Source organism: Blennius ocellaris (genome assembly GCF_963422515.1).
Source record: "Blennius ocellaris genome assembly, chromosome: 7".
Lineage (NCBI taxonomy): Eukaryota > Metazoa > Chordata > Actinopteri > Blenniiformes > Blenniidae > Blennius > Blennius ocellaris.
The window spans coordinates 3880378-3904474 of NC_137656.1; the positions used below are offsets into that span (position 1 = coordinate 3880378).

Below are 24097 nucleotides of genomic sequence, written 5' to 3' on the forward strand. Positions count from 1 at the left end.
CACACGTCACTGAAGGTACAACCGTTTGAAAGCAGATTTTTTTTTTTTTTTTTTTCAAAATGCTCCAGCTCCGTCTCCATGGAAACGGGGAAAACACAACTTTGCTGAAACACTGCTACTGGTCATGCAAATAGTTCTTCTGCACACGCTCAGTGGAATTACAATAAGAACAGTGTTTACCTCAAGAGTGTCATGACTCCCAGTCCATGTTCTCCCGGGACTTGGTAGTTTTATTTTGACAGTCACCGTAATGACAATCCAACTTGGTCGTCTGTCCACTAGAATGTCTGCGTTCTACCTGCGGTTAATGTTTATGGCGTGTTGTTCTCTGCGATTACGTGTGTGTGGTTTTAATACAAAAACAACCACAAGCGCCAACTTGTGTCACGCTAGATCGTTCTTAACATTTCTGCTGTTTCCGTAGAAACGGACATCGTTTTCAAAATGTTGTGTAAAAACGAAGCTTCTCTGGAAAAAAAAACACACACTTACTTTTGCAATGTCATCTTATAAACAGGACCAAAAATGTGTCTGGCATGTTAATATTAATAGGGTCATATTATGCAGCTTTTCGACACTTTCACGTGGATCTCCAAAGATGTATTGGAGGAGACTCTTCTCCTACCCAGTTGGTCTTCACAGCCTTTCAGCCCAATGGAAGCTGAAAATATACAGTATACATGATCATAATGACTCAGGGATACGTCTCCATAGACATAATATTGGATAGTAACATGTGGTTTACTGACCTGTGTAGAAAGTTTTGAGCAAAATCAGCTTCTTGAATCACCAAAGTCAATAAAAGCCAACAAAACCACAAAAATAGCTAAGAATGTCACAACATTCTTGAAAACCAACGTCTCCCACTCATAAATAAACCGTTGATCAATTTTATCAACACAGAGCTCTGAAACACGTTACAGTTTGTGCGGCCGCTCTGGTTACAGGATCATCGAGCCGGAAGCGTTGAAGCAGGGGAACATGAGCTCTCTGGGCTTCACCAGCAAAGAGCAGAGGAATCTGGGCCTCCTGGTTCACCTGATGACCGCGAACCCAAAGATCCTGTACTCGCCCATCGGCTCGCAGGTCGACAAGGTCATCCAGAAGGTATGCAGCCATCACGCCTCGCTGCGTGAAAGACCGTCGCTGTTCGGCTGCGGCGCCACCGCCTATCCGCTCTGCTCAATCCACCGCAATGAGTCGTGTTCATTTCTCGGAGACAGAAGACAAACGACTTCTCTCGTTTGACTATTTGTGGCAAGGAACATTTCTGCTAAGACGCTGTTCTGTTCAACAAGGTTCATCGGTGTCATAAAACAAGACCTTCCAGCATTGTTGGTCAAATCGATGGGGAGGGGCTGCGGTTTAGACTTCGTCCCTCGTTGGTCAATCTTCTGCTCGTCTTCGAAGACGGCTTTCTTTAATTCAGCCCTTTTTTTCATGCATCATTTACATCTTATGTTAGTCACTCCATCTCTCCTCTATCCTTGTCTTGCTGTGTTTATCTTAAGCCCTGTCGTCTCCGTCCACATGGTCTCGGTGCAGGAAATATCTGCGTCCGCGCGACACCATGAAAACGACCGATCTGCTCCGCCATTGTTGTTGTTCAGTGATGTCACGGAGAGGGTCGTGGCTTGGTGATGACATCATCGTTTTTAGAAATTGACTGTGTGTACCTCTTCTGTCTTCCTCTGTGAGTCAGCCCTCCATTGTGGCGTCTCGCGGGAGCGGGGGGGGGGGTGGGTCCCCGGTTCGAGTCCGCGTGAGAAAGGCCTTCCTGTGTCCTTTCCCTCAGTTGTGTTTCCGTCTCACTCTCAGGCCAACGAGACGTTCGCGTTCGTGGGGAACGTGACGCATTACACCAGAGTGTGGCTCAACATCTCGGCCCAGCTGCGGACGTTCCTGGAGGAGGGCCGGCTGCACACGCACCTGGTGTGGCTGCAGCAGGTAGGGTCAAACACGCGTCCCTTCTCTCCGCCTGCATGGCGCTCGGTGCACGCACCATCTTCGTCACCTTCTTCTTCTTCTTCTTCTTCTTCTTCTTGTCCCAGCTGTCGTCGGAGCTGCGGCAGCACCCGGAGCTGCTGAACGACACCGACAGCGAGCTGATGCAGCAGCTGATGGAGGGGAACTACAGCCTGCCCAACACCACCACGCTGCTGGAGCAACTGGACACCATCGACAACGCCGCCTGCGGCTGGACACGCTTCATGTCCAAGGTCAGCTCGGCTTGCACGCTGCCCCTTTTTAAAAAGCGTCTCCCCGAGATATTCAGGACCCATTTACACGACAGCGTTTACCAGTGAAAATGGAAAACTTTCGCGGCATTTAGGGGGTCCGTTTCCACGGCAACAGTTCTCAGAGCCACGGAAAATGCAACTTCCACAGTTGAAATTTTCCAAAAAAAGCTCCGACATCATCTTCGTGGAAATTGGGGTGGGGGGGGGGGGGGGGGGGGGGGAATGCAGCTCTTTGAAAAATCTGACTCCATCTCCAGGGATACGGGGAAAAAGAAAAAAAATTTTCTAAACGTCTCCGTGGAAAACGCAACTTTTATCAATCCCTACTCCTGCACATGCGCACTGCAATCGTAGTAAATCGTTCTTGAATTTAACAGCTTTTTGATAGAATTGCACATTTACTACACAGCTATCTCGATCACATGGGGAGTCACTTTTGAAAAGTGCCTTTTTATAAATGCTCGCTCGCTGCCGGCACAGGGCAGCAACAGAATAACTGAAGTAACTGAATACAGCAGGAGACAGGCTCCAAGAGCGAAAGAGAACCTTTATGCAAGACCAATCATACAGACAAATGGTCACGTGACTTTAACGCTACCGTTTGTCTCGTCCGTCCAGGTCAGTGTGGACGTCTTCAAGGGTTTCCCAGATGAGGACAGCATTGTCAACTACACCCTAAACCAGGCCTACCAGGACAACGTGTCCGTGTTTGCCAGTAAGTCATCGGACCGTGTCACAGCGGAAACAGTTATTTCTAATATTTCACTCATATTTTTTTTTTAACCAATATTTTTTGGTTTACAAAATCATTACTGCTCAGATTTCAAGGGACATTTTTTTTTTTTTTTTGAACATGCTGAAACTTTTAATTTTCTTATTTTCTGCTATAATATGTTTTGTTACTAATAATCATGTTCATGTTCAAAAAATAAATTTCATTCATTCATTCATGAGGTTCCACGTCGCTGTGACTTTTTGTCAGCCTGGCTATAGTGCTGAAGAGAAATCTAGGGCTGTTTTCTTTCTCTTGATTTCTTCTATTGAGGAGGAGTAGATTGCATTTTGCACATGGCTTTTTTTTAATAGATTAACAAACTGTCTCTCCAGGCAGAATGAAACAATTCTAACTGAGTTAGACTCCATTTCCTATCCAGTTTTGGTGCTGATTTATTCAATGTTGACAATTGGTTTTACCATGGAGCTGAGTTGCTGCTTTTATCTTCAGAGGATTAATAGAATCCGTACATTGATGGCATTATCTCCTTGAATTTGGTCACAGTATTTGCTGTTAAAGATCTTATATATTTTCTTTCTCCTCAGTGCCGTAAAGCCAGTTAATATAAATTCAAACCATATCAAAAAGTGTTAAACGATAAATGCCAATACCATAAGTGAGAAAAAGAGTGTGATTAAAGTAATGATTTTGTTTTATTCACCTTCTGCTAAAGCCAATTATGTCTAATAGTGAACTAAATGCAATATTGAGGTTCATTGTCAACATCTACCTGAATGTTAAAGTCGTCCACTCTAATGACTCTGTGTCTCAATACTCAATACTTAACCGGTCCAAATCTTTCTCCCCCAGGGATTAATAACGTGACCTAATTCTGATTCTGAAAAAGGACGATACACTACGACAAATAGAACTGGTGTTTTCGGAAGCCCATTTGTATATTTATTGTCTCTTTTTTGCACCAGGTGTAATCTTCCAGACCAACAGAGATGGAACCTTGCCACCACACGTTCTGTATAAAATCAGACAAAACTCCAGCTTCACTGAGAAGACCAATGAAATCAGGAGAGCCTACTGGCGCCCAGGACCCAACACTGGGGGGAAATTCTACTTCCTGTATGGTTTTGTTTGGATCCAAGGTAAGAGCCACTCCTACTGCTGTCGCTTTATTGCACTTGGTGTTGAACTTGCCACCAGCGGAGAGCTGATTCCTCTGTACATTCTGCTCGTGGAGCTTATTGGCTTCATCATTTATGTTTTCTTGAAGCCGTTGTCCGCAGTAAAGACTTTTTGCTATTTCTCTAAACTCGTGAGGTAACTCACTGTTACTGACTGCAACAGGAAAGACGTGTGTGTGGGTGTGGCGTTTGACGGGTGGGTGTGGCGTCGATGGGCAGGTGGGCGTGATGTTGGGTGGGAAGATTGGTCCTGGACCGCCACCCCCCCCCCCCCCCCCCCCCCCCCCCCGATCCCAAGCTGTCAGTCAGAGGTGAAAAACCCACAATACTGTGGAGAGTGTCAACACTCCCCCCCACCCCACCCCCTCCAATGCCTTATCACTTATCATTTTAACTGTCACAGGTGAATTAACCCATGGAGTGGGTCTGCTGATGACCCAGAAGCCTCCAGAACTCAGAGAAGACAGTGAGAATGATTGATTCATTTGTATGATTTTGGTTGAAAGTGATGGGTACTGGGCACTAAAAATATTTCAAATGGGATTTGAAATCAACACAATAAGGCAAAGCTATAGTTCAGGAGCTAACCAGCCTTTTATTGAGACATTTCATGAAAACAAATTCATACAGAGTGAATTGATAGTGCAAGAAACGGCTTGATTCGTGTTACAATTTATGATTTATGACAAAATAGAGAGCCAATATTGCATTGAAGAAGAGAAAATCATCCAGTGAAGCGGTCAGAAAGTGATATTTAGGACTGGTTGCATTATTCTCAGAGAGCAGGCTCAGCTCGGTCACCACCACAGCTCTCAGCGGTAAAAAAACAGGTAGAAGGTGTAACTTGCACAGCGGCTGCTGACTTGGGTCATCTCCCTGACGGTGGCCCCGACTTCTTTATACTGCTTGACAGCTCGGTCGGTGATCAACCCGATGCCCTTGATGGGGTTGTTCCCATCCTTCCTGAACCACAGGAACACCTGGTTTCTTCCGGTCCCCTTGTTCAGATCCATGTTGACCACGTTGAATCCTTGTTGTTGGAAGTTGTTGTACTCGTCAGGATTGTGGGAGACCTGCAGGTCCCTGATGGCCTTCTGCTTGACAGTGGTAAGAAGGTACCAGATGAAGACCTGGTCCTTGTCCACGACCTTGTTGGTGTTTTCATCCATCCGGGTGTAACCTCTCTGAAAGAGGTCAACATCACTGGTCCAGCTGGAGGTGGCAGTGACGTCACTGATGTACACTGTGATCTCTCTCATCACCCACAGGAAGATTCGGTCTCCTCCAGTGCCCTTGTTCAGGTCACAGGTCAGCCTCTCCCAGCCGAATCGAACATTCGTGGCTTCATCAGTGGCGTCTGTGGAGACATGGAGGCCTGTGATGGCAACATCAGCCTCTGTGCTACCCTTGTAGTACCACAGGTAGACACAGGCTCCTCCTGCTCCGGCGTTGAGGTTCTTCTCGATCTTGCGGAACCCTGCATCAGAGAGACCCCTTGCCATATCTTCATTGTATGAAAACTGAATCCTGGTGACGGCCTGGCCACTGCTCTCATCTTTGTACCAGAGGTGGACGTTGTTGCCGTCGGCTCCTTTGTTCAGATCGACTTCATCCTTTCTGAACCCCTGTGCACGGAGCTGACTCTCCTCAGTTTTATTCAGGGAAACGGCAATCTGAGTGATGGGCATTTTGGTTCCTGCAACAAATTCAAGGTGAAAAGTTCATGAGTGAACATCAGGTCTCACCGATTGTGTGAAGAAACATCCTGTACATGATTAAAATGATTATTCCATATAAAAACATCCAAACTGAGCACCATGAATCTTCTTCAATCTTTATTTTTCTTTTACTAGTAAACACTTATTGTGTTTAAATGGATGGGTTGAAAAGTAAAAGGTTCCACAAAATGTATGTTGAGGACAGAAAAGAAAAAAAATAGTGCGTCAACAGTGAATTAACTTAAGCTAAATCGGCTTCGACACCCAAACCAAAGATCATGGTTGTCCATTATCCCTTCCCACCCACTGAGAAAACAAAAAAACAAGACAAGACGAAAAAAAAGTAAATAAACAGGATTAGACAGAAGAAATAAAACATAAATAGTTAAGAGACAAATAAGCAATAAAATAAAATGATGGTAGTTTCTGAGGGCTGTAATGTTGGGTAGGTATTCTCTGAATACCTTCCTCAATTTTTTGAATCAGTTTTATGCGCACCAAAAATAAACTGCAAAATGTTTCTCATATCTTTACTGCAGTGTTTAATATATGAATGTGTTCACATTCAGTGTGATTATGCAAACTATACATATCTTATTTATCCTTTTTTTTGAAGGACTAAATTTGGTACATTCACAGCTGTAGACCATCATTTTTATGAGATTACAAACATCTAATTGCAACAATCTTCAAATAATAAAAAAAAAGGAAAAATATATAATTAAAAAAAGGAACTAGTAGACCATTTAAAAACTCACAAAGCTACTTAATTCTTATGCAAATGTCCATTTTATAGCCTGCGTGTCTGCATTGATTTTAAATGATGCTGAAGAACATATTAAACCATGATAAAGTGTTACAAAGTGGAACAAAGAACACTAATGGGCAGTAAGTCGATATATTAATCTGATTACCTTTTTCAAGTAACGAGTAAAGTTAAACTGCTAAACAGGTGAAAATACACCTTCGATTTACAGGGTGGGGAGACTTTGATTTCAATAGTTTTACTGCTGTATTTTATTTACTTCTATTCAAATGAAGGAGTAAAGACACAAGTTTTATTTAGTTAGTTTGCTGGAATAAGATAAAACAAGTTAACAGAAGAAATATTTGCTTTAATTGATCAAAATTTGATGCAATGTGTAGAAGAATATGTTGAAAAGCTCAACGATTTCCTTCAAGTCAGAGACTGTTGCATTTAATTTAACTCCTGCTTGATGCAATGTGCATAAAGTTAAGAAGTTGAAATTAAGCTCAAATGTTCTTTTAAGAGTTTTGTTTGATGAAATCTGCGGAGTGAATGGAATGAGGCTGAAAGGTCTCTTACTTCACTGCGTATTCCAGTTGTACATCATTTAACTACAATAACTAAAGTAAAGTCACTTTTGAAAACAAGTGATCAGTAAAGTAAGTGGATTAAATTGTCAGGGAAGTATTGAGTAAGTAATTTCTATTGCCAAGTAACTTGAACACTTCAAAGGAAAGAGAAATCAGTTGAGCACTTACGTGAAGACAGACTGTGTTTGTTGGTCTGAAGTCAGATGGATGCTGCTGGATGCTGCTGGTTGCTGCTGGTTGCTGCTGGATGCTGCTGGTTGCTGCTGGTTGCTGCTGGATGCTGCTGGATGCTGCTGGATGCTGCTGGTTGCTGCTGGTTGCTGCTGGTTGCTGCTGTTCCCTCACAGAATCGTCCGCCTTTATATAGAGAACAAAACGCGGATGTTGATTGTGAAATCACCACCTGTGTCTTTGGACTTCCTTGAGAAATACCTCTGAAAACGGCTACGCCGTCACAGAACCTGACATCTCCAGATGATATATTCAGTTGTCTGGCTGAATTCCCAATCAGATGAGGTGTGGTTTGTTTTCTTTGGTACACTTTGTGATAAGCTCATTCTTTCACATTCCAGGCTTTAATTGTGTTTCTTTCATTCTTAAACAGAAATCAGAGGGCCGTAGTGTTGGGCCGATGTCTTCACCGGGGCCTTGAAACATTTGCACAACGTTTCATTTGCACCATGTTTCAAGTGAAAACACATCGTTTTTGTGTTTCCGTTTCAGAAAAGTTTCACATTTACACAACAATTTAAGTGAAAACACATCATCCCATTGGACCAAAACACGTAATTTCTTACATCCAGACGACGTCCTCAGAGGGGCCAGAATGAAAGAGTTGGTTTTTTTTACACCTCTTTCTTAGATGTTGTATTTACGTCTTGTCTGGGCGCCGATGAAAACACATTTAAAGCCTGAATGAAGAAAGGTGCCGTTCTGCTCAGTGAGCTGACATTTTAAAACGGTGACGTCTGGCGGCAGAGCGCCTCGCTGTACAACGGCTTTGCAAACATCCACGTTGATGCTTTGCGGTGTTTTGAGGGTAAAATATAAACGGCAACAGCTGGATAGTCACAATGCTACTTCCGTAGCCTCCTCGCTGGCTGCCAACTGTGGAGTGGTTTTCCCGACTCATTATTCCACGTCTTTGTTCCATTGAGACCCGCCTCTGTTCAAGAATTCCATTCCACATTTTGCAGAGTGGAAAAGCGTCAAAATATCACAAAAAACCCCACGAGCCCGTTTGGGCAATGTGGGGAGGTGATTCACTTGCCCGAGCAAAGCTTTTACTAGTCCCGGACATTCGGACAAACCTTAGTGTTGAGCCCTGACAGTGATAAATGAAGAATTCAGTTCGGTTTTAAGAGAATATTAAGTGAACCAAGGGCTTTTTTATTGATAATGACCAACTCTCCAATGTATTTCGTGATCACTGCAATATTTTAATGACAAATCCATAATTATCCAGGCAGTTGGACTTAACAGACAGCTTGTAGCCTGTCTCTTTTAACTGATTCTGGGTGTCTTAGATGTCCATCATTGTTATGTGTCATTTGTCAAATGGTTCTGGCTGTCAAATAAGGCCCGTTCAGAACCCACCATGCGTCTTTTAAGTCCATACGTTTTTTTGGGGGAGGCCACGGCCACCACGTTTTTCTGAAAATGTGGGGAGGGAGTTGGTCAACGCACGTCACTGGCATGGTTGTGCAGGGTGTTAGTATGTGACCGGCACACCACACCTGGCCATGAGCGGTTGCGAACATCCTACGTTGCACACCTGGTAAGTGGGTTGTATGTGCTTACAACGTACGGTCCACATGAGTTCTACGTGCTCATTGGACAGTAAAACTGTGGAAATGCCGAGTAAGCACAGGCCGACGCACTAAGCATGTGCTTAGTGGGATTTGGGCAAGGAATAGGATTCCTATGCAAGTCTGGCCATAATCGTCCACCCCTGGAAGTGTGATCCCGAGCCAGCCAACTCTTTTAGGGCCGGGAAGTGGACTCCCTGGCTGTAGACGCCACCCTGTCATTAAGTGGTGTATCTGCTGGCGGTGGATTCTGAGGGTGAATAGACTGACGGTTGAGGATGTGTAGTGTATCCTCCCAAGGGTTCCAGATCCAACTCGCAAGAGCCAGCCATTGTATGTTAGCTGCATGCTTTTGTTGTTATGTTAAACAGACCTGCTGGTTTTCGTAGTTTCATTTAACTTCCTTGGGAAAACCCCGCAAAAAGCTGACTTTACCTCCTCATTCCACAGAATCCACTTTCAGTTAACTGTTCCAACGAATTCCACATCAGTCCAGTTTCGTTTTCTTGAGACAGTTTGCAATAAGACTTTGTGTTAATACAGTTGTTCTCATTGTCTCTAACGTTTTCGAATTTATTTTACTGGAATTACAAAGTGTGAAAAATAAGCAAAGGGCCTGCACCATGGGGCAGGTTTGGGGGTTTTTGGCTTTCAGAACTCGGGGAACTCAAGCATTGAGAAGTCGTTATAATGTACAGTGTTGTTCAGAATCATCATTGCTCTGATTTATGAGTGAAATATCAAGGAAATCTCCTCACATGTATTCTGCTGATTGCGAATTTAAACGCGGCTTCATCTTCCACCAAAGGGTTTTACAAACAGTCTGAATCTGCAGGGAAAGGTTTTGTTGAAGAATATGACCTGTAAGCTTTATTTTTCTTCTGCGCCCAAGCAGATTGTTTAACCAGTCCTGTGTAGCCCAAAGTTTATTAGATTTGTGTTGTACAGTGTGGTTAGATGTGAAGTTAGCATCTTTGTAGATCTTCAAAAAGTGTTTCATAGACTAGACCATCAGATATTATTGCATACATTATAAAAATACGGTATAAGAGGCGTAGCACGTCAATGGGATACGAGCTATTTAAAAGACAAATCAGTTTACTAAAATCAACAACACACGATCTAAAAACTGTACAATAGCTTGTGGGGTACCCCAAGGATCCGTCTTTGGACCATTACTGTTTTTACTCTATGTGAATGATATTGTGTCTGCTTCTCAATTACTAAAATGCATTTTGTTTGCTGATGATGCCACTTTATTTTACTCTGGAGAAAATATAAATGAGGCTCTACAAATTGTAGAGAATGAGTTTCAGGAAATTATGAAATGGTTTAACGCAAGCAGACTATCTTTACATATTAGTAAGACTGAATTCATGATTTTTAGTTGTAAAAAGAAAGACATCGATGCAACATTGTTTATAGAAGGAGTAGAGATCAAAAGGACACATGATATTGAGTTTTTAGGTGTCCCAAACTATAGCTGTGTTACAAAAGATCAAAGAATCTCTTGATAAAAGAGCTTTGCTTCTACTGTATAACTCACTGATTGTTCCTTATATGACCTATTGCATTGAAGTGTGGGGAAGTGCTTGCAAAACTTACATCAATTCAATTTTTCTTTTAAAGAAATGCATCATTAGAGTCCTCAATGGAAGTGGATACAGGGCCCGTACAAATCCAATATTTATACAACTAGAAACATTAAAATTTAACAAACTGGTAGAATATATCCTCCTCAAAACTATGTACAAAGCTCACCAAAATAAAACATTATAAAGTCTCTTTCATCTGAGTCATCTTTGTCTTTTTTTTTAAACAATTTGTTCCATTGTTACTGTTTTCTTGATACCACAATCCATGTTGTCACTTTCTCAAATGTTTGATTCATCAGCGTGCCCAACCCATCTGTTTTTACCTCCTCATTCCAAACAATCTTCAGTTATCTGATTGAATTGTTATTGTGAGTGTGGCTTTGTTTTCCTTGTTCCTTGTCGTGGCTGCGTTTGAGATGAATGTACTGAAAACTTAAGGAAACATATAATAATTGTTGATCTGATTCAGTTTGCTTTGATGTGCCTCCTACCGGGACAAACAAGCATTTGACAAGCGAGCAACATTTCATTCAAACACATCACAATAAACTCAAAGTTCTAGAATCCAAGACGAGTAAAAATGTGTGCCGAGTATATAAAAATGTTCTGTTTTTTTCAAAGAAAATCTAGGGTAAATTCTGTGTTGAAGTGTAAAAGAGCTGCCGTCTTTCTTTCCTGCTTTCTGAACCCATTGTTAGCTTTAGCACTCGCATCGTCTGAGCTGCCGTCTTCTGCAAATCTGCTTGATGAGTCCGCTGTCAGCTTTAGCATTATCCATTAGCATTATTCACTGATACCACTGTTAGCTTTAGCATTATACTGCTCTGCTCACAGACACTACTGTTAGCTTCAGCATTAGCATTATCCAAAGCTGCGGTGTTCAGCTTCATCACTCTTCAAACCGTCGAGAGCCCATTCAGATTTGTGTGACTCATTTTATTGTCATAATCAATCACTTCTACATTTTTATTTTTTTTTCTGCCATCATTTCCAGGAATGTGTTACTTGATCATGAAAGAAGTGTCTTCTTTCTCCACAGATATGATCGAGAGAGCCATCATCAACACATTTGTTGAACATGACGTGGTCGAGCCTGGAAACTACGTCCAGATGTTCCCATACCCGTGCTACACCAGAGACGAGTAAGAAACCTACTTCGTGTTCACAAAGAAAAAAGAAAGATGTTATACTCACTTTTTTCACTAAGTACTTCCATTACATTGAATTTCTTCCGACTTAATTTTCTTACCCTTTTCTTTAAATGATGGCATGTCCCGATACCTTGATTGACATGTATTTTCGTGTATTTTCCTTGTTTTGTGTTGTAACGCCCAATTTAGAAGAACCTCCACTTCTCTATCGGTCCAACAAACAAATCTTATGGCATTATCACTGAAGTAATTTGTGCCAATCCTTGTTAATGTTGTCTTTTATGTTATATTAGTTGGGAGTCGTTTGCACATGTCAGTTTCAAACATGACCTGTCTTGTTTTTTAAACTAGTTTTTATATTTCAGACTCATGGGCTCATTTTTCCTGGATCTGAATACATGTATTTTGTAATAGTTCTTCAGGCTGATTTTGGACATGATTGAATAGAGTATGGCTGGGTTTTTTGGTTTTGTTTTGTTTTTTTGACATATTTGGAGCCAATAGTGAAGCAGGTATCATTCAGTCAAATTCTGAATTTGTTAGACGTGCAGGACAGGTAGTCATAATGTTACGGCCGACTGATTATTTTAGTGACATAAGAGACTATCCGTGTCTTCTGCAGCTTCCTGTTTGTCATTGAGCACATGATGCCCCTGTGCATGGTCATCTCCTGGGTTTACTCCGTCGCCATGATGATTCAGCACATCGTGGCCGAGAAGGAGCACCGCCTCAAAGAGGTGAGACCTCTCCTGATTGGTCCAACTGTGGGGAGGCGGAGCCTGTCCCAACTGTTGTGAAAGGCAGTGAGACTTCAATTCAGACACCAAAAAGAAAATGAATTAGAGTATGTGATGTAGCAACTGTAATTCTTATGACTAAGGTAGTAGGAGCTGTATTCACTAATTTCCTGTTCCTACCACACTGCTCATCTACAAAACAAGTAGACATGACGCTTTCCCTCAATCGGCTGAATATTTGTGAATAGTGACTGTGATTCGTCACCAGTGTTCGGCGGCATGTACAACAGTGCACACAGTGTGCATGTTTGTGTAACTAAGACGTTGTTCCCCAGGTGATGAAGATGATGGGCCTGAACAACGCCGTCCACTGGGTGGCGTGGTTCATCACTGGCTTCGTCCAGCTCTCCATCTCGGTAACCGCGCTCACGGCCATCCTGAAGTACGGCCGGGTGCTGCTGCACAGCGACCCCTTCATCATCTGGCTCTTCCTCACCATCTACGCAGTGGCCACCATCATGTTCTGGTGAGAACACCCCACCCCCCCCCCCCCGAACCAGAGACCCCTCCACTGCTCCGACCACATGTCCACTGTTTCACAGCATCAAACCAAGCAGCTCAGATTAACTATCAGCACAGACTGAGGAAGGGAATCTGACTGCTCTTTAAGCATGTTAATGCAGCGTGTTTTAGAAAAGTTCCACCTTGGGAGCAATGAAAGATTTATGTTTCCTCTTGAAATCGCTGTCGCGTAAACAGGGCCTCATTTGCACTTGGATGAGGAGAGAATTGTCCTCCAATACATATGACCAAGTCCAGATAATTGATAATCCAGAGATTGAATGACCTGTTTTTTGTAACATGTTTGAATGATATAATCGGTAAGATTGAACTTGTTTTAAATGATCTTCACGATGCCCTTCAGATCACTGAAGACTTTCCTTTGAAATATATTTAGCTGTAAGTTAACGGACATTTGATAAATCTTCACTTTTCCGCCGTTTTCCAGTTTCTTGGTATCGGTAATCTACTCAAAAGCCAAACTGGCTTCCGCCTGTGGAGGAATCATCTACTTCCTGAGCTACGTGCCCTACATGTACGTGGCCATCAGGGAGGAGGTGGCCCACGATAAGATCACTGCCTTCGAGAAGTGCATCGCTGTGAGGCTTTTTCATTTTCTTTCACCAATCTCTGAACTTGATGCTAACTCCACCAGGAGTGTGTTTGCTCACTGTGTGTTGTTGCTGTTCTCACTCCTCCAGTCTCTAATGTCCACCACAGCGTTTGGCCTGGGCTCCAAGTACTTCGCGCTGTATGAGGTGGCGGGTGTGGGCATCCAGTGGCGGACCATCAGCCAGTCCCCGGTGGAGGGCGACGACTTCAACCTGGGTCTCTCCATGATGATGCTCATCATCGATGCAGCAGTGTACGGCGTGCTCACTTGGTACATCGAGGCCGTGCATCCAGGTGAGGGAGGGTTCTCCGCCTCGGTCACTTTCAGCCTCCTCTTTTGTTCCTTCGAACATCGAACACAGTCTGTGTTTCCTCCAGGAATGTACGGGCTGCCCCGCCCTTGGTACTTCCCCTTGCAGAGATCCTATTGGTCGGGCAGCGGGCGTGTGGAGACCTGGGATTGGACGTGGTGCGGAGGTGGAGCGGCCAGGCTCAGCGTGATGGAGGAAGATCAGGCTTGTGCGATGGACCAGCGGAGGTCTGGTACGGATCATCGTGGCCAAACGGGATGACTTTCATTGATGAGATTTTGACATTTTAGATTCACCAAGCCAGATACAATGAAGCAATAATCTGCATGTGAGCTGATGTTAACTTCTTCAGGTAGTGGAGGAAGATGCTCTACACACAGTTAGCAGTTTCTAGTTTGTTACTGTAAGATGACATAGAGTTATAGTTACATGGGACTCATTTACACTTATTCCATTATGTTTCACTCTAGACACAGCAGTATCTAGCATTGGAAGGATGCCGGTGTCATATTACAAGCTTTTAAGGCGAGAAGTATTCATAAAACATTGTGTGTTTTCGGGGAGGAGGTTCCGTGTCGATTGTTTGTTCCCCTCTGATCTGTCGGTGGTGTTGGTTCTTCCAGAGGAGATGCGGGGCATCGAGGAGGAGCCGAGTCACCTGCCGCTGGTGGTCTGCATCGACAAACTGACCAAAGTCTACAAGACTGGCAGCAAGCTGGCCCTCAACAAGCTGAGCCTCAACCTGCACCAAAACCAGGTGGTCTCTTTCCTGGGACACAACGGAGCCGGGAAGACCACCACCATGTGAGCGAGCGACAGAGAGAGAGAGAGAGAGAGAGAGAGAGAGAGAGAGAGAGAGATAGATTGTGTGTTTGGTATGTTCCTGTGTGTTCAACATTCAAACTTTATTTTGATAGGTCCTTACTGACCGGCTTGTTCCCGCCCACTTCGGGCTCTGCGACCATCTATGGCTACGACATCCGGACGGAGATGGAGCGTATCCGTCAGAATCTGGGCATGTGTCCGCAGCACAACGTGCTGTTCGACAAGCTCAGCGTGGAGGAACATCTGTGGTTCTACTCCAGGCTCAAAGGCATGGACGAGGACGACATCCGCAAGGAGATGGACAAGTGAGCCACCACCACCACCATCACCATCACCACCCCCACCCCCACCACCACCATGGCTGAATGCTTGAATATCACGAATCATAAATAGATTAATGCATTGATAGACTTCCAGAAGCACGTCCACGTAAGACACATGCAAATCTCTGAAGATTTTGTCTTGTTCAATCAGAAATTGTTGCTATAAAATCAGTTTTGCATTAACGAAGAAGAGAAATCTGAATTTGTATAAAATCCACGTTCACTGTGTCATCAGCATACAGGTGGATGGAGCATATAGACCAAAACTGAAGTAGAACACGAATGAGAATAGAAGTGGTCCCACAGGACGAATGTCCTTCTGAACAGTTACAGAAATTCTGTAGTGATTTAACCAGATTGAGACCGATGGGTTTGCCTTCAAGAGGATGAGAACACGAGTGCAGATATGAGCAGGTGACCTTCTCCCCACACGCTGCAGGATGATCGTGGACCTGGAGCTTTCCAACAAGCGTCACAGCCTGGTGCAGACGCTGTCCGGGGGCATGAAGAGGAAGCTGTCTGTGGCCATCGCTTTCGTGGGCGGCTCCAGGGCCGTCATCCTGGACGAGCCCACGGCCGGAGTGGACCCTTACGCCCGCAGGGCCATCTGGGACCTCATCCTCAAGTACAAACAGGGTGAGTGGCAGCGTGCCTTAGATTGAACCCTTTACATTGTATGTTTGACTCTCAGACTGTATGTGTGTGTGTGAATCCCTCTCTTGTCGATGTGACTCGGTGTGTGTCCTCCTACTCAGGCCGGACGATCCTGCTCTCCACTCATCACATGGACGAGGCCGACCTGCTGGGAGATCGCATCGCCATCATCTCACACGGCAAGCTGAAGTGCTGCGGCTCGCCGCTCTTCCTGAAGAGCACCTACGGCGACGGATACAAGCTGACGCTGGTGAAGAAGCAGAGCGAAGGCCGAGGTGAGTCACGGCTCAGGCGCATTCATTGACGCGTGAGCTGCTGTGAGGCGTGGATTGCCTCTGACACCGTCGTCTGCGACGTCCCTCCAGGCGAGCTGCAGCCCCCTTCGTCTCTGTCTCCGTCCTCTCTGTCGCCCTGCTCCGAAGCTCGGGTCACACAGTTCATCCGACAGTTCGTGGCGTCCTGCCTGCTGGTGTCCGACTCCAACACCGAGCTGTCCTACGTCCTGCCCTCCGAGGCCGTCAAGAAGGGCTGCTTCGAGAGGCTGTTCCAGGTACCGCCTCCCAAATTCCTGTGCAAGAAAAGTCTGGTGGCTGATTTGGACATAGTTTGGGGAAAACTGCTTCTTCTTCTGGGGTTTCCTGCAGGCTTTGGAACAGAGCTTGGACAGCTTGGCTCTGACCAGCTTTGGAGTGATGGACACCACGCTGGAGGAGGTCTTCCTCAAAGTGTCGGAGGAGGATCAGTCTCTGGAGAACAGCGATGCTGGTAAGACGACCAAAGAAAAGCTGAGGCACTGGCAGCTGAATGCTTTCTAGGGTTGATACTGTCTTTACTGTCTTCTCATATGGCGTACCGTACACTGGTTTCGGAGTCGTTTCCTCAGCTCGCGCCGAGGTGTTGGATTCCTGTCCACCAATTTGTCCAACAAACAGAAACCTATTGTCCTTTCTAAAGAATCTGTGCAAATTTCAGACATGGTTGATTGGTCTGGTTGTGGACTGACCTGGTAATCCTCTCCTCTCCTGTTTCGGCAGATTTGAAGGGGTCGCCAGGCGGCAGCTCGGTGGGTAAATCCTCGGTGGGGCCGCAGGGCGAGACGGGACCTTCGGTGGAGAACGAGAAGCCGGAGGTGGAGCTGAACAACCTGGTGACGTGCTCCAAGCTGAGCCAGAGCCAGTCCTCCCTCAAGTCCTCCTCGTCCGTGGGCTCAGTGCGGGGGGACGAGGGGGGGCTGTACGCAGATTTCTACGGCGATTACTGCCCGCTGTTCGACAACGGCCAAGAGTCGGACTCTGCCAGTCTGAGGGGTACAACTGTCTGTCATCCAAACATCACTGTGAAGCCAAACCAGGACACTCTGACACTCTGTCTGCAGCAATTAGGAAAATAATAATGAAAATAATGTGTAATTACATCAAAAATTCAAGAACTGTTTAAATATGACTATTAATGAGTAACTTGGTTGTTTTATTGTTGTTATCCATATCTGACGTTTGTCTGAACCTCCTCATCTGCTGGCCCTCAGGGGAGGCGGAGAACCCCTCGTCCCCCGAGCCAGAGGTCCTGGAGGGGCAGGGAAGCTTCAAGCTGGAGGGCTGGTGGCTGAAGCTGAGTCAGTTTCACGGCCTCATCGTCAAGAGGTTCCACTGCGCCAAGAGGAACACCAAAGGCCTCTTCTCCCAGATCCTCCTGCCCGCCTTCTTCGTCTGCGTGGCCATGACCGTGGCCTTGTCCGTGCCCGAGATCGGTGAGGCTGTAGACTAGCTTTGGGAGTTGACATAGTTTAGTTATAGACTGCTGATCCGTTAAGGGCCACAAAGAAATCTTTTCCCGTTCGTTCCGTTCCACAGGAGATTTGCCTCCACTGATTCTGTCTCCGTCTCAGTATCACAACTACACACAACCCAGAGGGAACTTCATCCCCTACGCCAACGAGGACCGGCCTCAGTACAGGTAGCGCCCTGTTGGTTTTCTACGTGTTTCCGTACAGCACACGTCGGCTGTGTTTCTGTGTTCCTGGTGGAAGTCATTCAAACATGATTGATGCCTTTTTCATTATCATATTGTTTACTTCAATTAAATAATAAATCGTTAAAAAATGTTTTAATGCATACATACATACATACATAGAAATGCTCTTTAATTTCAAATGCAATCAAGCACAACTGGATTTGTTATGTGACTCGTCAATTTTCGATTTTGAATCAATGTCTCCATATCTGTCCCCGGCCCACAGGAGTAAACTGTCACCGGACGCCAGCCCGCAGAAGATCATCAACACCCTCCGCTTGCCGTCGGGCGTCGGCGCAACCTGTGTCCTCAAGACGCCCTTCAACAGCACCCTGGACCAGCTGGCCCAGATCCTCAACCCCTCCGCCAACAACTCGAAGACGCTGGCCGCCCGATACTTCGACTCCATGTGTCTGGACTCCTTCACGCAGGGTGTCCCCCTCTCTAACTTCGTCCCCCCACCCCCCTCTCCGGCGCCCTCAGATGACCCCGACCCCCGGTTTGTGGACGGGCTGTGGAACTTCACGGTGGCGCCTCCAACTACAGTCCGCGGTGGGTGTCTGTTGCCTTCACTTCACCTTTTACCTCGATCCTGTCACTACTGATCTGGCATTTATACGTTAGTTCGTGGAGGAAGATGCTCTACAATATGGATGTTAGCTGAAGTTACAGACAGACTCAGCTCCGAGAAAGTGAAGCAAACTGCTACTTGAGCATGCTAATGCTAACCACAGCCACTGTGGATACAGGCTAATGCTATTGCTACTGCCAGTGGGACGCAATTAGTTCAAGATTATTGAGGCTCCTCCACTTTCAGCAAAGTGAAATAGAAACCATAATGCTGGCGAACACAGAAGCAAACACAGTAGCTTGAGACTGAATGTGTCATTGTGACCCGAACTTTCATAGCAGATGTTTTAGCCATCATAAAAAAGACAGACGCTAAATTAAATCCAACAAACTGAAACACGATATCAGTTAAAGCAACTCAAAAAAGCATAGAATGAAAAAGTGGAATGATGCAGGGATTCGAAGTCTTCCTTCCCGTCCTCTCAGAGCCCGTCACGTCTCCTCCCACCCTCCCGCTGTCCATCCACGAGCCGGTGCGCTGCACCTGCTCCATGCAGGGGACGGGCTTCTCCTGCCCCAGCGGGGTGGGGGGGCGACCCCCCCTCATGAAGGTGGTGACGGGCGACATCCTGGTGGACATAACGGGCCGCAACGTCTCCGAGTACCTGCTCTTCACGTCGGACAGACTCAGGCTGCACAGGTACAATGAGCTTAATCAATTCAGCAATTACTGGACACAAATATAAACTCCTGTCTCAATCTTGTCCCAGTTTGCAGTTCACGCGTCTTTTTTTTTTGTGTGTGTATTTAGTGTGAAGTGTTCCCACACTTTGGATGACTTTTATCATGAAGTTTTCTCTTTCCTCCTGTTTGTTGGATCTTTCGACAGCCTCCGCCATCTTGCTGAAGCCATTGACTGTACCGTGGCACACTAGATGCAAAACAGGGACAACCGTTGGCTGTTTGGTTGTTCCCCTATCTTTTGGTTTCATTTTTTTGTTATCGTTCTGTTTCGGGTTTTGTTTAAATTTTTCTTCCCCTGTAATTGTCGGTAATGGATTCACAACTACTACACGTATAATTTATATTGAAGTGGTGAAGAAATAGTCAGTTCACAGTGTTATGGGCTGAGTTTGTACGACCCTCTGCTCATTTTTCGACAGCTACAACTGGTTTGGAATGATGTCACAGAAGACATGAACATATAAAATAGAGAGTCATCAACTCTTTCTGTTTTCATAGATATGGTGGTTTGACAGTGGGAAACATCCAGAAATCAATCCCAGCATCCTTTGGGAGGCAGATCCCCCCGATGGTGCGTAAGATCGCCGTGCGCAGATCAGCTCAGGTACGTCCGCCGTGCAGACCGAGTGGAAGATGACAGATTAGATTATTAGATTATAGCCTCTGAGTGAGCGCCCCCTTGTGTTCCAGGTGCTCTACAACAACAAAGGTTACCACAGCATGCCCACGTACCTGAACGTGCTCAACAACGCCATCCTGAGGGCCAACCTGCCCGCCTCCAAGGGGAACCCCGCCGCCTACGGTGAGGACGACGGGCTGCAGCCCTGAATCCACCCATCATGCCACAGAGAATGTTCCAGGGTGAACGTCGTGACCTCTCCTGATACACAAAACGTAATGAAACGTGACGTTGTGTCTTCTGCAGGTATCACCTTGACCAACCATCCGATGAATCGAACCAGTGCCAGCCTCTCGCTGGACTACCTGTAAGTTCATCCTTCTTCCTGCCACTTGTAGATCGGATTAATCAGGAGTCCCCCTCCCCCTCTGCCTTCCCCTCCCCCTCCCCCCGCTGCTTTTGGTCATAGTGTGATCACGATGTCGACGTGAAGTGTTTCTGCAGCAGAAGTCATGGTGCATTTTCATGATTAAATCCTCCTACACCCACACACTCTTATGAAGACGGCCTCTCGTGTGTGTGTGTGTGTGTGTGTGTGTGTGTGTGTGTGTGTGTGTGTGTGTGTGTGTGTGTGTGTGTGTGTGTGTGTGTGTGTGTGTGTGTGTGTGTGTGTGTGTGTGTGTGTGTGTGTGTGTGTGTGTGTGTGTGTGTGTGTGTGTGTGTGTGTGTGTGTGTGTGTGTGTGTGTGTGTGTGTGTCCAGGCTGCAGGGGACCGACGTGGTGATTGCCATCTTCATCATCGTGGCCATGTCCTTCGTTCCCGCCAGCTTTGTGGTTTTCCTGGTGGCAGAAAAATCCACCAAGGCCAAACACCTGCAGTTTGTGAGCGGCTGCGACCCCGTCATCTACTGGCTGGCTAACTACATCTGGGACATGGTGAGTGTTGCCCGACGTGGAGAGGTGTGTGTGTATGTGTGTGTCTGTGTGTCTGTGTGTGTGTGTGTGACGCAGCTCTGAACATGAGTCGTCTCTCCTCAGCTCAACTACCTGGTTCCTGCCACCTGCTGCGTCATCATCCTGTTCGTGTTCGACCTGCCCGCCTACACCTCCCCGACCAACTTCCCTGCTGTCCTCTCCCTCTTTCTGCTTTACGGGTGAGACACTCGTTTTTTAACTTGTACTCAAGAGCTGCACTTTGGTTAAGGTACTCCTAACTCTACGACTAGTATGCAGCACTAGTGTGATTGTCAGCTGTGAGGAGAATTCTCTCCTGAGGAGGTATCGCTCTGGCCTCCAGGTGGTCCATCACCCCCATCATGTACCCAGCTTCCTTCTGGTTCGAGGTTCCCAGCACCGCGTACGTCTTCCTCATTGTCATCAACCTCTTCATCGGCATCACTGCGACCGTGGCCACGTTCCTCCTGCAGCTCTTTGAGCACGACAAGGTGGGTGTGAGAGTCCCCCCGGCTCGACCTGCAGCATTTTCATCTGTTTCAACTCCCGATGCGCCTCCCTCTGCAGGATCTGAAAAAAGTCAACAGCTACCTGAAGTCCTGCTTCCTCATCTTCCCCAACTACAACCTGGGCCACGGCCTGATGGAGATGGCCTACAACGAGTACATCAACGAGTACTACGCTAAGATAGGTACTCACACCCCGCTGGTCAACAAGTTCATTTCGACCGGTCACAGTGCTGACGGTCTGGAAAGATAAACCGACCATCCAGTCAGTCAGTCAGTGAACCAACCAATTGATCATTCGACCAACTAACCAGTCAGTAAGTCAGTCAACAAACTGACCGATCAATCAACCGACCAACAGGTCGATCAATTGCCCAACCAATCAAACAATCAGTCAACCAACTGGTCAATTAGCCAATCAGTCAGTCAACAACAAACCAACCAAATAACCAACCAATCAGCTGATCGATCGATCAATCAGTTGACAACAATCAGTTAATCAGTGAACCAATCAATCCATTAGTCAACCATCAAACCCATCAGTCAACCAACCAATTAGATGATCAATATAATATAATCATGTCCAACAGGTCAATGACATAGTAATTGAAGTGTTTATGGGTTTTTTGTTCCACCTGCTCAGGACGAAAGGACGGCGATCTTCTCAAAAGAATCCAGTCTTGTTTCCATGGCGATAATAGACTTATTGGGTTTTTTTTAAACGTTGTTGTGGGCGTGTCCTTCAGGTCAGTTCGATAAGATGAAGTCGCCCTTCGAGTGGGACATCGTGACCCGGGGGCTGGTTGCCATGACGATCGAAGGCTTCGTAGGCTTTCTAATCACCATCCTCTGCCAGTACAACTTCCTCAGGAAACCCCCGTGAGTACCATTGGGCAAGGCTGCTGTCTCTCGCGCCGTCCACAGTTACTGTTTCACCAAACTCCTGCGCTCTTCGTCCAGGAGGGTGCCGGTCAGCTGCCAGCCCATCGACGATGATGATGTGGACGTGGCCTGTGAGAGACGAAGAGTTCTGCGGGGGGATGCCGAAAACGACATGCTGAAGATCGAGAACCTGACCAAGGTGTGACGCCAGCTTGAAGTAAACACGCAGAGGAGAGAAATTTGTGTTCTTTGTTGTACCAACTATCCTTGGTGATGAGTCCGTATCAGAGTTACTACCCAGAAGTAATATTTTCTGCTGAGCTGGACTGGTTCCGATTGTTTGGTCATGCATGTTTTGGAGATCTTTGAAGATGTTTGTCTTTCGTTTACATAGTTTGCTCAGTAGAATCCTTTATTTGCCAGTTAGAGGTGAAAATGTCTTCCAGTAGAACAGGGTCAGATCCCAGGTGACTCCTTCTGTACGTGCTTGCGTGTCCGTATTGTGCATCCGATAGAAATGTCTTGGTTTCTAAGCCCCGCCCCCTCCATTCTGATGGAGGCTGGATTTGCTGCTAAAAATCTCAGTCGAAGCTGAAGCACAAGTGTTCTCATGGGAAATATGAGCAACAAGTGATTCTCCAAGAAAGTTGAACGCTTTGTTAAACGTAAACAATAGCAACAAGTGCAATCACAGATTAATTTATTTCACTTATTTAGTTTGGTGATTGCATGATTTTACTTGCTGATTTGAAAGAACACTCGATCAGACAATATATTGCATAATGAAAATGTTCTATTGTAACAATGGGACATAATAATATTGATAATCAGCAATAATTCCTGAATTTCTGTGAAGATCCACTGATTATTTTTGAGATATCTTGTGGACAGAGAGTGTGCGTCTGTGTGTGTGTGTTCCCTCCAGGTGTACAAGTCCAGGAAGATGGGTCGGATCCTGGCCGTGGACCGGCTGTGTCTGGGCGTCCGGCCCGGTGAGTGTTTCGGGCTGCTGGGTGTGAACGGGGCCGGTAAGACCACCACCTTCAAGATGCTGACGGGAGACGAGTGCACCACCGGAGGAGAGGCCTTCATCAACGGGAACAGGTCAGCGACAGGAAGTGACATCATCCGGGGGCCATCAGCCATTACTTTAGGACCACTTCCCTCGACGGGGGGGATGTATGCTTTGGACACATTCTGGAATATTCTCATCTTGGTTTTGGATGCATTCTTCATTAATTGGTAACTTTTTCCATTCGATTTTGAGACAAAGTTTACATTAACAGTATATGTGGGTTATGTACATATTTGAAACAACTTTTAGATGTATTTCAAACTGCTTTCCGACATGGTCTTAAGTTTTTTTTCATCCTTTTGGACACATGTTATGTTTGTTTAGGACAGTTTGGACCCATTTCGACCTATTTTAAATGACTTTGAAAGGATCAATCTGGTTTTTTTACTAGTTTTTGCCATATTTCATAATCCTGGACACATTTTTTTCTGCATTGAAGTTCAGTTTTAGACTTGTTTTGCAGTTCATTGTTTGTTTTTGCATATGTAAGACTGATAGAGCCGTTTCTGGACACGTTTGAGTAGCAAAGCAGAAATGGTTCGGTCCAATTCAGCATCTGTGGGATGTGCAGGACCGGTGGTCATATTGTTCAGGCTGACTGTGTGTGTGTGTGTGTGTGTGTGTGTGTGTGTGTGTGTGTGTGTGTGTGTGTGTGTGTGTGTGTGTGTGTGTGTGTGTGTGTGTGTGTGTGTGTGTGTGTGTGTGTGTGTGTGTGTGTGTGTGTGTGTGTGTGTGTGTGTGTGCAGTATCCTGAAGGACCTGCTCCGCGTGCAGCAGAGTATCGGTTACTGTCCACAGTTCGACGCTCTGTTTGACGACCTGACGGCCAGAGAGCATCTGGAGCTTTACACTCGCCTCCGAGGGATTCCCTGGAAGGACCAGGATCGGGTGTGACACACAAACACACACACTTTAAACCGAACCCTAAGGACTCCGCGTGTGACCGGAACCAG

At 45.8% G+C, this 24097-nt stretch overlaps 1 protein-coding gene across 3 annotated transcripts in view; it reads left to right on the forward strand.

The window, feature by feature from the left end:
- The window catches only part of abca2 (ATP-binding cassette, sub-family A (ABC1), member 2), a 56486-nt gene that overhangs the window by 29473 nt on the left and 2916 nt on the right, over positions 1–24097 (forward strand). For all 3 annotated transcript variants that reach the window (XM_080499047.1, XM_080499045.1, XM_080499046.1), the window contains 33 exons: positions 948–1107; positions 1819–1947; positions 2052–2219; positions 2859–2955; positions 3939–4112; positions 11650–11752; positions 12384–12498; positions 12834–13024; positions 13508–13658; positions 13761–13965; positions 14050–14214; positions 14606–14786; positions 14900–15112; positions 15570–15766; positions 15886–16059; positions 16150–16334; positions 16429–16549; positions 16819–17091; positions 17310–17531; positions 17635–17737; positions 18021–18346; positions 18851–19064; positions 19607–19712; positions 19799–19910; positions 20034–20094; positions 20489–20663; positions 20766–20881; positions 21025–21172; positions 21249–21372; positions 21934–22066; positions 22148–22268; positions 22995–23173; positions 23891–24032. In XM_080499047.1, the coding sequence (XP_080355173.1) occupies positions 948–1107; positions 1819–1947; positions 2052–2219; positions 2859–2955; positions 3939–4112; positions 11650–11752; positions 12384–12498; positions 12834–13024; positions 13508–13658; positions 13761–13965; positions 14050–14214; positions 14606–14786; positions 14900–15112; positions 15570–15766; positions 15886–16059; positions 16150–16334; positions 16429–16549; positions 16819–17091; positions 17310–17531; positions 17635–17737; positions 18021–18346; positions 18851–19064; positions 19607–19712; positions 19799–19910; positions 20034–20094; positions 20489–20663; positions 20766–20881; positions 21025–21172; positions 21249–21372; positions 21934–22066; positions 22148–22268; positions 22995–23173; positions 23891–24032 (5284 nt within the window). The remainder of the gene's footprint in view (positions 1–947; positions 1108–1818; positions 1948–2051; positions 2220–2858; positions 2956–3938; positions 4113–11649; positions 11753–12383; positions 12499–12833; positions 13025–13507; positions 13659–13760; positions 13966–14049; positions 14215–14605; positions 14787–14899; positions 15113–15569; positions 15767–15885; positions 16060–16149; positions 16335–16428; positions 16550–16818; positions 17092–17309; positions 17532–17634; positions 17738–18020; positions 18347–18850; positions 19065–19606; positions 19713–19798; positions 19911–20033; positions 20095–20488; positions 20664–20765; positions 20882–21024; positions 21173–21248; positions 21373–21933; positions 22067–22147; positions 22269–22994; positions 23174–23890; positions 24033–24097) is intronic.